Source organism: Cheilinus undulatus, linkage group 12 (assembly GCF_018320785.1).
Source record: "Cheilinus undulatus linkage group 12, ASM1832078v1, whole genome shotgun sequence".
Lineage (NCBI taxonomy): Eukaryota > Metazoa > Chordata > Actinopteri > Labriformes > Labridae > Cheilinus > Cheilinus undulatus.
In genome coordinates this window covers 48,204,378-48,217,311 of record NC_054876.1, presented here as the reverse complement: position 1 = coordinate 48,217,311, position 12,934 = coordinate 48,204,378, and the positions used below count along the sequence as shown (strand labels likewise).

The 12,934-nt window shown below is 38.8% G+C and overlaps 1 protein-coding gene across 1 annotated transcript in view; it reads left to right on the top strand.

Moving 5' to 3' along the window:
* The window catches only part of wwc1 (WW and C2 domain containing 1), a 100,024-nt gene that overhangs the window by 35,917 nt on the left and 51,173 nt on the right, over positions 1–12,934 (top strand). Inside the window, exons 2-5 of the mRNA XM_041801125.1 lie at positions 3,951–4,060; positions 4,409–4,612; positions 6,673–6,749; positions 8,879–8,958. Of these exons, the coding sequence (XP_041657059.1) occupies positions 3,951–4,060; positions 4,409–4,612; positions 6,673–6,749; positions 8,879–8,958 (471 nt within the window). The remainder of the gene's footprint in view (positions 1–3,950; positions 4,061–4,408; positions 4,613–6,672; positions 6,750–8,878; positions 8,959–12,934) is intronic.

Sequence of the window (12,934 nt, the reverse complement as noted above, 5' to 3'; positions counted from 1 at the left end):
AAATCAATTTTGTTGCTAATCTTTGACCCATCCAAGACTCTCATCAGCACCAAAGCCCCATCTTTCCACTATTAATTTTATGGAAATAATTCACTTTTTGTGTTTTTTTGTAGCAAAAAATAAAATATTTCAAATAATCAAACTGGCATTTAAGGGGTTAAAATCTGGAAAATGATTGAATGTTTGTTAGTTTTGAGAAACTCTGAAGTTGTTAAAGAGATTTATGAAAAAGAAAAAAATATTGACTTATTGTGATTAAATGGCAGTTTTTCTGTGTACATTTTTGCCTCGAAGGTGTCCTGACAGTAGTAAATTTGAGGAGGGCACAAGGGTGAAATACAAATTCAGATATTACGATAAATTATTAGTCTGGAGCTGGCATATTCTAAAGTGATTTCTATGGCAATATTGTATCTTGAGGACTAATCTTTTTATAATGATTTCTCCCAAAGCAAAGATCAATTGATTACACTGCACAAAACATGAGGGACAAGCAGCTCCTAAGGCAGTGTTTACCAACCATTTTTTCTTGGCGCCCCCCCTGCATGTACCTAAGAAAAGCGGAGACCCCCCCAGGACCCAGGAGAGAAGAAAAAGTGACACACTGTCGTCAAAAATCAACAAAGATGTTAACATTTCACTGATAAAAACCCTAAAAAGACCTACGCATGCTTTTCTTATCAACAAGCCTTTGTGTAAACAACTTAATATCTGCTTTATCATGGTTTTAATCAATATTTGCTAATCTAAGTTTGGCAGCCTCAGAACAGACAAAAAGTTAGTTTTCTTTTAGTCAAGATGGCTAAAACTAGACTAAAATGTAATGTAGCTTTGTTGGGACATTCAAAATCCATGATATTTCTCTACTGCTGGTAAATCTATCAAAAAACAGTGCAGCTGTAGTTATTCTGTCTCTCAGCTGTAGGAAGTAGGGAGCAGAGAACACACTATCATGATTCGGTACCAGGCTTAGGCAAGAAAATAAATGCTTGGACTAAAAATCAAGACTAAAATGTGAGGACTTTTTAAGGACTGTAGCGCCACATTATGTAATAACCCTAACCATAGGACTTAGTGTGGGCTCCAAGGTATGCCCTACCCAGCTACCTTACCCTAACTCTAACCGCTTAGTGACTTATGCCTAAACCTAACCCCCCTTCAGGGCTCTAGACTAAACACCTAACCTTAACCCTAGGACTTAAGGTGGGCTCCAGGGTATACCCTACTACCTTGCCCTAACCCTACTGCCTAGTGGCTTACAAAATGTGGTGTTATTACATAATGAATTAAAAATTTATTACATTATTACATAATGTGGTGCTACAAGAACTAAAACTAGACTAAAACTAAAAATGGTAGAAATGACTGTAATGTGACTAAAACTAAAGGATATTTCATCTAAAGACTAAAACTATGACTAAAATTAAAAATAGCTGCCAAAATGAACACTGCTGGGGGGTCTCGGACCTTAGGTTGGGAACCAATGTCCTAAGGAATAAGAAATGATCATTAAAAAGCACAAGTTTTAGTGTTGCCTGCAGAGGTCCAAAATCTGGATCAAGCTCCAAAGCACTATAAAAATGTCATTGTCTTTATCTGTCTTTAAAAGGAGCTTAATGCAACAGCTGCTGCTACAACACTGTATATCCAACCCAAAAAACCTGTGTGCCTGAGGATTTTCACTCTTAAAGGTGCAGTCTGTAATGTTTAGCCTTTTGGCATTTAGCAAAGCAAATTTAAGAAAAGGAACATGATATTTTTATGTGCATTCCCTCTAGCACTGCATGTTAGCATCTTTACTGTTCTTACTGATGTTGATTCCTACTAGGGCTGAACAATTTGGGAAAATAATCTAATTGTGTTTTTTTTTTTTTTTTTTTTACCCAATATTGTGTTTGCAATTTAATATGGGATTGTTTCTTAAGTTTCTCATAATTTTTACATTATTCTCATATTTAATAAGAAAAACATTTAAAAATGAAGAAAATAAGATTTTTTTGTACTCTATTCTTAAAATATGGCACTAGAATGTTTGCATGATATGTAATGCATAATACCTCTGCTGCAGGAAAAGTTCTAAACTGGTGTTTTGACACAGATTTCAACTTAAAGAAATATTGCTCCTTCTTCAATTTGAAAATTGCAGCAGGTCATCTTGCAGTCTCATCTAATTTGTGATGAATTGCCCAGCCTTAATTCCTACTGTCCAGATCTTTGCTTGTGTTGTTCTTACTCTCAGATGAATATTGCTCTGGACAAAAGCATCTGCAAAATGACATTGTGATGAATATGAAGGCCTATCTAAATGAGTGTTTACCACCAGCATACCAAAAAGGATTTTTTCTATATTTGCTTAGAATAAGTCTTTTATTCATACATGAGGAGGGTCCCCTCCATGGACTCCGCCATCTTGGATTTTGAACTCTTGCATGTTTCTACAGCACCACAGGAGGGACATAATAATAATAAAGCAATTTGATATATTCAGCTGTTTAAACACTGATTTAGAATGGCCTACTAATCAATATTATGTTCCACTTTTACACATTTGTTCTGCTAAATGCTGCTAAGCTAACTATTACACATTGCACTTGAACAGCTTCCAGTTTAATCAACATACTCCAATTTAGGGCTGCAGGATTTTGCTGATATCTTGTACGCTGGTGTTTTCAAGCTCATTTTTGTGCAGAGAGGTTGAACAAAGTGGAGCTCAGAGAGGAGTGGAGAAGTCCACAGTTGTTTTTCAGTCAAAACGTTCAGGGCTCTCAGTGAGCCTCCTTGGCAACAACCTGAACTTGAAGGTTTATTTATTTTTAAGCTAAAACTGATATCACGTGGTTATTATCATGCATCTCTACTACAGTCAATGTCTTTTCTGACGTGTTGCTGCCATCAAATAAAAGTGAGCTTGTTTTTTTTTTTTCTAAAATGGTAAAATGTCTCAGTTTCTAATATGTTCTTAATACTTTATTGGGAATGATAAATGGGTTTATGAGAGTTGCATACCATGCACCCCAACTTTTTTGGAATTGAGGTTGTATTTCTTTTATGTATTTGCCAATTTTTACGTGCACTGTATTACTGTCACCTTAAATTTAGCATCTTAAGAGGTTTTTTTGGTTATTTTATTCATTATCATTATTTTTAGTGTTTAAATTGTATTATTTATTATTATTCATTATATAAATTTTATTTTTAATTAATTTATTTTTATTGTTTTATTATTTCATTTATTTTATTTTAGAGTTTTAGGTTCAGTAGCAGGTTGAAAATCATGGTTGTAACTGTGTTTGTTATTTCTGATACAGTGATATCACAGCCCCAGCGTGTAAGCTCCAGGTGGCTTTGGGTAGTCTCAAATGACTATTTAATGGGTAGTCAGGATTGAATGCGTCTGCATTTTAATTGACTTGTGAATGAATTAAAAGTAACTAATCATTACTTTGATAAACTGAACTCTGGTGGTCTGTGTCCACAGTGTTTGTGCTGGCAGCATCCACAGCCTCTGTTTCAGAGGGTTTTCTCCAGTGCTAGTTGTTGCTAAGTTAGGAAAGTTGACTTCCTCAGAAGACTCCATAAGGCCTTTTTTACATCCGTATGCTTCAAAATTTCCCTTCGTCAGTTAAATCACCTTTCTTCTCCAATCAGAGGCTTGATTTAAGCACTTTATTTTAACATGCCTATACTGGTACTGCCATGGATTGGCTGATTAGACAGTTACAGCAGTTGAAGAGGTATATCTAATAAAGTGGTTGGTGAGTGTGTAAAGTTTGATTTCATATTAAATATAAATCACACCAGAGTCGTGTTGCTGAATGTGATCCTAAATTTTGTAAATGTTATAGAGAAGATGGTCTCCCACCTTTCAGGCTGACAGGGTTTGTGTCGTTTGTTGATCTTCATGGATTTGTTTCTGTTTCTGATTCTGTTTTCTGATTCTGTTCCTCCAGGCAGACGAAGCCTCTGACGTTTGCTGACTGTATCGGGGATGAGCTGCCGGTCGGCTGGGAGGAGGCGTACGACCCCGTGGTCGGCGCGTACTATGTCGACCACAACACAAGTGAGTCAAGTCTCTGGTTACTTTTGATACTTAACTTCAACTTAAAGTTATTCTCCATGTCATCCGACTCCAGTTTCATTCCTTGTTCCTGTTCGTTTTTTCCTGTTCCCCATCTCCACCAAACTCCAGTGCTGATGTTTTATTTTTAGATTAATGAATAAAGACCTTAAATAAAACTGAATAAATTACTGTGCAGTAGAACACTTATCAGTTTTATTGTATATTTAAAGCAGGAAGGGTCTTGTAAATCTTTAACATTGTTCTTTCAAATTTAGAGTGATAATTTAACATGCTAATAAGATTTTGATACCGCCAGCGCTCCTCTAATCCTCTTGACCTTCTCTGTAGAGAGCACCCAGCTGGAGGACCCACGGGCGCAGTGGCAGCGGGAGCAGGAGTCCATGCTGCGGGACTACCTGGCGGTGGCGAGCGATGCACTCAGCGCCCAGAAGGAGATCTACCAGGTGAAGGAGCAGAGGCTCCGCCTAGCGCAGCAGGAGTACAGGCAGCTCAACGACGCATGGAGGGACAAGTCAACGTCTCAGACCAGCTGTGAGTATCGAGGATGAAAACCTCTGATACGATGCAGCGAGAGTATTCTTCTTTTTAGGGATGGTTTTGGAAGTGAAGTCGGTAAGGTTGGAGAAGTTTTTCATGCACAAAAGCAAAAAAGAGGTATATACTAGAAAAAGCCACACAGCTTTGTCTGACTGAAATAACTTAAAAAGCCTACAGACTGATAAGTTAAAATTTAAAAGGGAGCTTAAATCACTCATGACAGGACTTGATAGGCTTCATTATGTCTGTAATTACTCAATAAAAATATCACCATATCAGTGAGTCAGTTTATCATTCATACAGACACAAGCATTTAAAGAAAACTGAAGTAATAAATGATTTCAAATTAAAGAGCAACAGGAGAAAACAAGGAGACAAACAAAAAGAGAAAATGAAACCCCATCAAATAAAACAATAAACCTGAGGGCCTAACAGGGTCAACATTTAACCATAACTGTCAACCTCATTTTCACCAGTAATAAAATATGAAAAAAAAGCAGCACTGATGATAAATCATTTGGAAATTCGAAAAAGTAAAAATAATAAGTTTAAAGGTTCAAATCTGAGATAAAAATACCAACTTATTAGTTCAAAAGATCACAACACCATATTAAAAATAGAAAAACAAGGTTTATAAATACACGAGGAGAAAGTTGAAATAAGTTTTAAAGGTCAAAATATGTGATCAAATTTAAAATTATGAGTTTAGAAGTCAAAATATGACTTAAAATTTTAAATTGTGAGTCTGATAGGTCAAAATATGGGATTAAAAAGCCAAAATTAGGAGTTGAAAATGTCAAAATATGAGCTAGAATTAAAAATGATGACTTAAAAAGTTAAAAATATGACTTAAATTTAATAACGTATATATATGTAACATTATGACGCATGAAGCAAATACTTGGAACTATTTCTTGAGTAAACCACTGGGTGGAGTGACACAGTGCAGCAGCCATGTCTGGAGTGTAGTTCCGGCTTTGCATTTAGCTTTAAAACATCTCCGTCCCATAACGTTCCATGATTATTTCATAGCGTGGTGAATGTGCAGGTCACAACTTGTCCACTAGAGCTTTTTGGAGTTGTTGGATTGTGTATTTGATGAGTTTGATGAGGGAAAGCCGGAATACCGTCTGCTTACATTGAGTTGGCACAGCAGGTCCGAACTCGGCAGCGGCCGATCTAAAAGCAGCTTGCACCGACAACTGAAGGTAGCGAACCTATTCCTAAGACTATAGGGATTATGGCAATGGACGAATTTGCCAAAATGTTAAAGTATCCCTTTGAATTCAAAAACTTAGCACGTTGCATTAAATTTATTTTGCAATACTATTTTGCATCTCCTGTGCATTTTTTGTGTGATGATAATTTATGTGCAATATTTCCTATGAGCATAGCATTTCACTGTGCACTTTAATTCTTGTAAGTTCATGTAGAAAGCCTCGTATCTTTGCCCTTTTCTCTGCTTTTAATCCTGCAAATCAAATGTTTTAGTCATAAGTATTCAGATAGCTGGTTGGCGTGGTTCCAGGATAAAATGATTGTTAGCGGAATTTTCTAAAATGTCAGTGGAGGATTTGGAAATTTTCGGGCAAATTTTGGAACCAGTTTTGAATAGTAGGTGTTCACTGTTGAGATATAGAGATATATAGATTAAAGAAAGACTTTTGCACATGATTTTAATCCATTTGCCAAAGAGGAGGAGTTTTTTCAGCTCTGACCTTGAAGGATACAGACATAATGATGATGTGGTGGGGGAGTTTTATTTTTAGCTCCCAAACTCTGAAAAACAAACTCAAGAATCTTAAATATGTCAGTTGACAGTTTCTTATCTGCAAAGCTTTTTCATGCTGACAGAATAAAATGACTTGACATTTCCCTTGAGTTTCCTTCAATTTAACACATTTTCCCCAGAGCGCCTGCAGCTCACAGTTCTATTGTTCCCCTCTGTCATCCACTGCAGGTGTTTTTCACAGGTGTTGAACATAACCCAAATGATACTAGTGTATATTTTTTTAACAAATTTCTCTTCTCTTTATGTCTGCTTTTTCCTGCAGTGAATTCTAGATCTTCCTCATCCAGCAAGTACGACCCCGACATCCTGAAAGCAGAAATCGCCACAGCCAAAAGTCGGGTAAGAGCGTCTACTTAAGCCTCACAAATGCTCTAATGCAGTGTTACTCAATCCAGCTCAACCAAAGAGCCAAATTGTTGAAAAATTCCATCATAAGAGCCACAATCTAATGGAGAAATGTGACTAAAATGGGCAAAAAAGGTGGGAAAATGGGGTAAAAGTAGCATTTGATGGCAAAAGGCAGCTGAAATGGGCAAAGAATTGCAAAGAAGCAGAATAAAATTGGCGAAAACTCATAAATTAGTGCAAAAGTGGGATAAAAGTGGCAAAAATGGTCAAAAAGTGACTAAAAGAAGTGGTAAAAATATGCTAAAAGCAGCAGAAATAGATTAAATGTGGCAAAAAAATATGGGAAATGGGGCAAAATAGGCATACAATGGAGAAAACTGGGTGAAAAGTGGCAAATATGGGTGCAAAGTCACATAAAATTGAGTTACAGGTGGTCAAAGAGCAGCAAAAAATTAGTGAAAAGGAACTGAAGTGGGCAAAAAATTGCAAAGAAGCAGGATAAATGTGGCTAAAACTGAGGAAAAAAGGCAAAAATGGAATAAATAGAAGTGGCAAAAATGTTTGACAAGTTGCTTAAAGAAGTGGTAAAAATGGGCTAAAAACAGAAGAAATTGATGAAAAGTAGCAAAAAATGTAAAACAAAAAAAGGGGGCAAAAAACTGCAAATAAGGGCAATGGAAATAGAGAAAAAATAAAGGTTGACAATGAAGTTTGACCTTTAAAACCTTCTGTATAAGTGTGGCCATGAACTGTGGGTTGTGACCGAAAGAACGAGATCACGGATACAGGCAGCTGAAATGAGTTTCCTCCGCAGGGCGGCTGGGCTCTCCCTTAGAGATAGGGTGAGAAGCTCGGCCATCCAGGAGAGACTCGGAGTAGAGCCGCTGGGCTTTCCTGCTTAGGCTGCTGCCCCCACGACCCGACCTCGGATAAGTGGGAGAAGATGGAGGGATGGATGGATGGATGTATAAGTCTAGGAAACAAACTGATTAATGTAACTTGCAATGTATAATTTCTGAGGTCAAAGTTTAAAAGGATAATATTTCAAATTAAGACATAAAAGAGCCACAAATCATCACAAAAGAGCCACGTGTTGAGTATCACTGATCTAATGATTTCTACTTATGGCTACTTCTTATAAATTCACAGACACACAAACTAAAGAGTTTTTCACAAAGGAGAAGCTGGAAAATGTTAGGAAATTAAAACCTAGCTGTGGGGAACGTGAATTAAATTACCATCCTTCCCTGACTTCTCATAGGTCATAGCAACATGAATAAAAATCTGGAAATTGCACCGTGTTCATGTAATCTTATTATCCTAATATTATCAATTCTTGCAAAGTCTTTTTACCACTAAAAAACAAACTGCAACAGACTTTAAGACTTGTCTGCAATGCTGCTTGTCAGTCTCGCTCGTCTGTGTTTTGCTAGCAGCCGTTACAGTGCTCCCAAAAAACGCTAGGGTACAAAGCAAGCAGACCATTTTGGGTCGGGCTGGTGCCACTTTTCACCATCTTTTCATCCTCATTGGATCATAATCCTGCAAATAAAGAGGACAGGAATGTGCTAGTAGACAAATAAGTCTTGCAGAGCTCCAATTTGACTGAAAATACTCTTCAGTCAAAGAAAACAAGTGATCCGCTGAGGTGGGCAGGGCGACTCATGGACTGTGTCTGTCAAATTCACGATAATCACTGCAAGCTGAGAGCTTAACTACTGTATTATAACTAGCAGGGGTGCAAACTCTCCATGACAGAAGCAGATGGTGCTAAAAGAGATGCACAGCTGCATAAAACTGCATGTTGTGGACTATACTGAGCACAATAAAAGTAGTTGCATAGGAAGACAGTTTAAACCTTTTTTTCCCATGGGAGACCCCCAAAAGACTGCTGTTCATTATACTTGTATAATGTAAAATCTGGATTTTTACAATACCTCTTTAGTGAAGACCAACTTGCTCGAGTACAACAGACAAAATGTGGCAGTCAGAAAGTATGCAGCTAAACACAGCCCTGATTTTGTCTTATTCCATCTATAACTGTAGAAACTATCATCAGTTTGTCTTTCTTATTTGAAATGTTGTTAACACTGACAGATTTTCTCCCTTGTGTGTCACAGGTGAACAAACTGAAGCGGGATCTGGCCTGTATGAAGCAGGAGCTGCTGTTTAAGGAACAAGGCTTCGAGACTCTCAAAGAGTAAGAACTGACTCCTTTAAAATCCGCACACTGCTTCATCTCTTTTGCCCTCTGTCTTAAATCCTCGTGGAAGGGCGCTCTGACCGCTGTATTTGTTGACAGCGGACTCAGTGAGTTGATCCTCAGGCTTTTTGCTGCCACCAGCCTCCTAATTTAATGTGACGAGCAGAGCAGGACAGTCGCAATCTGACTAGAAAGTGAATGTGTGTGACCTTCCCTCAGTGTACAGTCTCTCCTCCTGCTGCAAAACATCTTCAACTTGTTTTTGTGGGGAGTTTGAATGCAGACATCTCATGATGGTTAATGTAGTTTTAGTAAACATGTCTGCATGGGGAATGGTCTGTTTTTAAGTGAGGATAAAACTCAACACATCAATTTTTTTAGGGGTCAAAGGGTTGATTGCATTGGCAGTATAGTGACCCAGATATCGTTCTTCCCAGCATTATTTTTCTGCATCTCCTGGGGTATCCCCAGGACAGATGGAATATATAATCCTTCCTGTGAGTTCTGAGTCTACTTTGGGGTCTCCGCCCAGTTGGACATACCAGGAAGACCTCCGAAGTTAGACAGCCAGGAGGAGACATCTTGATCAGATCCCTGAACAAATTTGTTTGGCTCTTTTCTAAGCACAGGAGCAGAAGAGCTGGGCTATTTGACCTAAGATTTATCTGTTGGTATTTTTGCTCTTTATGGGAATGGGATTATCCCGGTATTACAAAATTAACAGCGACAACTCGTTCAAATGCATATATTTTCCCGGTAATCAACCCTGTGATGCCATACTGAACTCATGTCTGTGAATAAGATCTCAGAAAAATGGCTGTATTCACTTCTTTATAATTGCCCTTGTAGTTTAAAGTTTCATGTGGCATATTTCCTGACGTGGGTTTTCACAATAAAAGCACTCAAATAAAATAGCAACAACAGACTTTTATTGTGAAGATCCTGTCAAGGATAGTGTGTTTATTATTGATTTAACTTAGTTTTAGCAGAGGTAGCACTTGATGTATGTTACTGTTATTACACACATTAAACCTTGACTATGTGGTTCTGCTGGCTTCCTCAGCTGGGGACCTCCAGCAAGCACTTGGGTGGCTTGCGGCTGGGTTTGAAGCGGCTGCTCCCTCTAGGTGGGGAGTGCGTCTTTGCCCCAAGTGAAGGAGTTCAAGTATCTCTGGGTCTTGTTGACAAGTGAGGCTAAAATGGACCGTGAGATTGACAGGCGGATTGGTGCAGCATCTACAGTTTTGCCTGTACTGTACCATCGTGTTGAAGAGGGAGCTAAGCCAAAAGGCAAAGCTTTCTGTTTACCAATCGATCCATGTCCCAACCCTCACCTATGGTCATGAACTCTGGGTAATGACCGAAAGAATGAGATTGAAGATACAAGCAGTTAGATTGAGATTCCTCAGTAGGGTGGCCAGGTTCAGCTCTAGAGATAGGATGAGAAGCTCTGACATCTGGAAGGACCTTAAAGAGGAGCCACTGCTCTTTCACGTCAAAAGGAGCCAGTTGAGGTGGTTCGGGCATCTGATCAGGATGCCTCCTGGGTGCCTTCCCATGGAGGTCTTCCGGGCACGTCCGACTGGGAGGAGACCCTAAGACAGACCCGGGATTTGCTGGGAGGATCATATATTCCATCTGGCCTGGGAGCACCTTGGAATCCCTCATGAGGAAAGAGTTAGGCCTAGGCCTACTTCACCTGCTGCCACCGCAACCTGACCCTGGAAATGGATGGATGAATTAAACCTTGTGTGGAAAGAACACGTTTACCCCATTGCTGTGCTTCACGTTAGTTACACAGCGTTAGTTACACGGACACAAACAGGTGACGTTTGACTTCTCCTTGGTATTGGAGAAAAAACCATGCTGATGACATGACTCAGACTGAGCTGTTGTCTGTCCTATATCACTCTGCTACGCTAACGGTGGCATGCTGGATGCCTTGTACACAGCCACAGCTCTACTCTTAGATCTGTTGTTGTTGGCCTCTCTCTAAGGCAGAGTCCAGCCACCTCAGAAGAAACTATTTCAGTATCTGTAGTCTCATTCTTTTGGTCTTTTCTCAAACCTCCTGACCATAGGTGATGGTTGGAACATAGTTTAGCTGGTGCATCGTAAGCGCTGCCTTTTGGCTAAGCATCCTCCTTACCACAGTGGTTTGGCATAATGCCGGCAATATGGTTGACGCTTCACCAATCTGTCAATCTAACAGTTTATAAACCCTCACTCAGTGGACAGACCACAACAAATAAGAATAACCTTTAATGATTTTGATCTTTTCCTTTGGTTTTACTATGAACAGGGATATTAACTGAAATTTCTTACGTGGAATAGTTCCTTCTTCTAATGAGAGAGCTCTCTTGTTTAAGCTATCATCTTTCCTCCTTTTTTCTACTCCACTGAGATCTTTAGAAGTGTTAATATCTCTTCTCAGATCCTGTCTTTTGTTTATCTTATCTACATCCAAGAGTGACACGAGAGGTTTATTCTGTTGTTCAGTAGAAAGACGAGAGTTTGAAGTTGTTTTGAAGGTTCACTTGTTGGAATTTGCCCTTCAAACATTGTATAAACAGTAAATGTTGCTTGAGCTCGTGCAGATTGGTGAGAATGGTCTTATCACCTGAGCGATTGCCTCAGCGGTGTTATCACACATTCCATCCTGTCATTAAACACTAACACCTGTGTGAACAAATCGATAGAAACCACAGAAGAAGAATGTGCATGTGAAGGGAAACACTCCTTCTTTCTGACCTACTTCTACTCCTCAGAGGATGAAGTGACTCAGGAATGTTGTTTCTCTTTATCTCTGACACTTCCCTGTCATTTTTCTGTTTTGAAATCCACCGCAGTGAATGGCCGCTGTGCAGCTCAGCTGCTGCTGGATGTTGAATTGAACAGGAATGTCCGGTCTGTTTGTCTTGCCTCCTGTGGCGCAGAGAGAGAGAGAGAGAGAGAGAGAGAGAGAGAGAGAGTGTGAGAGGATTAAAGAGTAGCTGAGGCAGAGTGGTCGGACGGCATTCCTCCGTGACTTTCCTCTCCTGTTACAGTCATCAGACGGCGTTCAACAACCAATCACTGTTTGCAGAAATACGAATAGGCTTAGAGTGGAATGTGGCTGAACACTCAGCTCCTGATAAGATTTCACTAAATACTGCTACATGACAAAGAGAAAGTTTAATGACCACAGAATCGTGGGCATATGAATCCTGGTGCAGTTAAAAATATGTGTAACTTTGCTTTGCTTTGTCTGAGTACAGTGTGTATTACTTGGCGTGAGTTTTATTCCAGTGAAAAGGGCTTTCCATGCTTTGGCATGCAGTCATGTCTTACACCAATGGTTCCCAACATGAGGGTCATATGATGTTTCACAAGGGTCTCAATATGATTAACAGGACATGGAGGCAAAAAAATACTCCCAAAACATTTTCTAGGGACTTTTCTTGGCAACAAAACAAAATTCAGGTAAACATAAATTTTAATTAAGTTAAGGGATGCACAATATTGAATTTTGCCAATATCCAATACACTGATGTTTCCAGACTAATTTTTGCTGATACCGATATTTAAATATGCTTTTCTTACAACAAATTCCAGTGCTTTTGGAGACACTTTAAGGTTTGAGGATTACCAAGGAAACAAACTTAAGTCCAATAAACACTTTAAAGAATGAGGATAAACAGAGAAAAAACTTCAACTAGGGCTGGGCGATTATGGAAAAAATCTAAGTCACAATTAATTGAACTATCTACCTCGATTGTGATTAATGAATGATGATTCCACGCCAAACCTCCGACTCTGTTTGTTCTGTAAATTAACGATTTGGGAAAATAATCTTATTGTGATTTTTTTACCCAATATTGGAATTGCGATTTGAAATGCAATTATTCCTTAAGTTCCTCATATTGCCATTTAATCTAATTTTTGATTAATTGCCCAGCCCTACTGTAAATATTTGTATAATTTTAAAACAAAC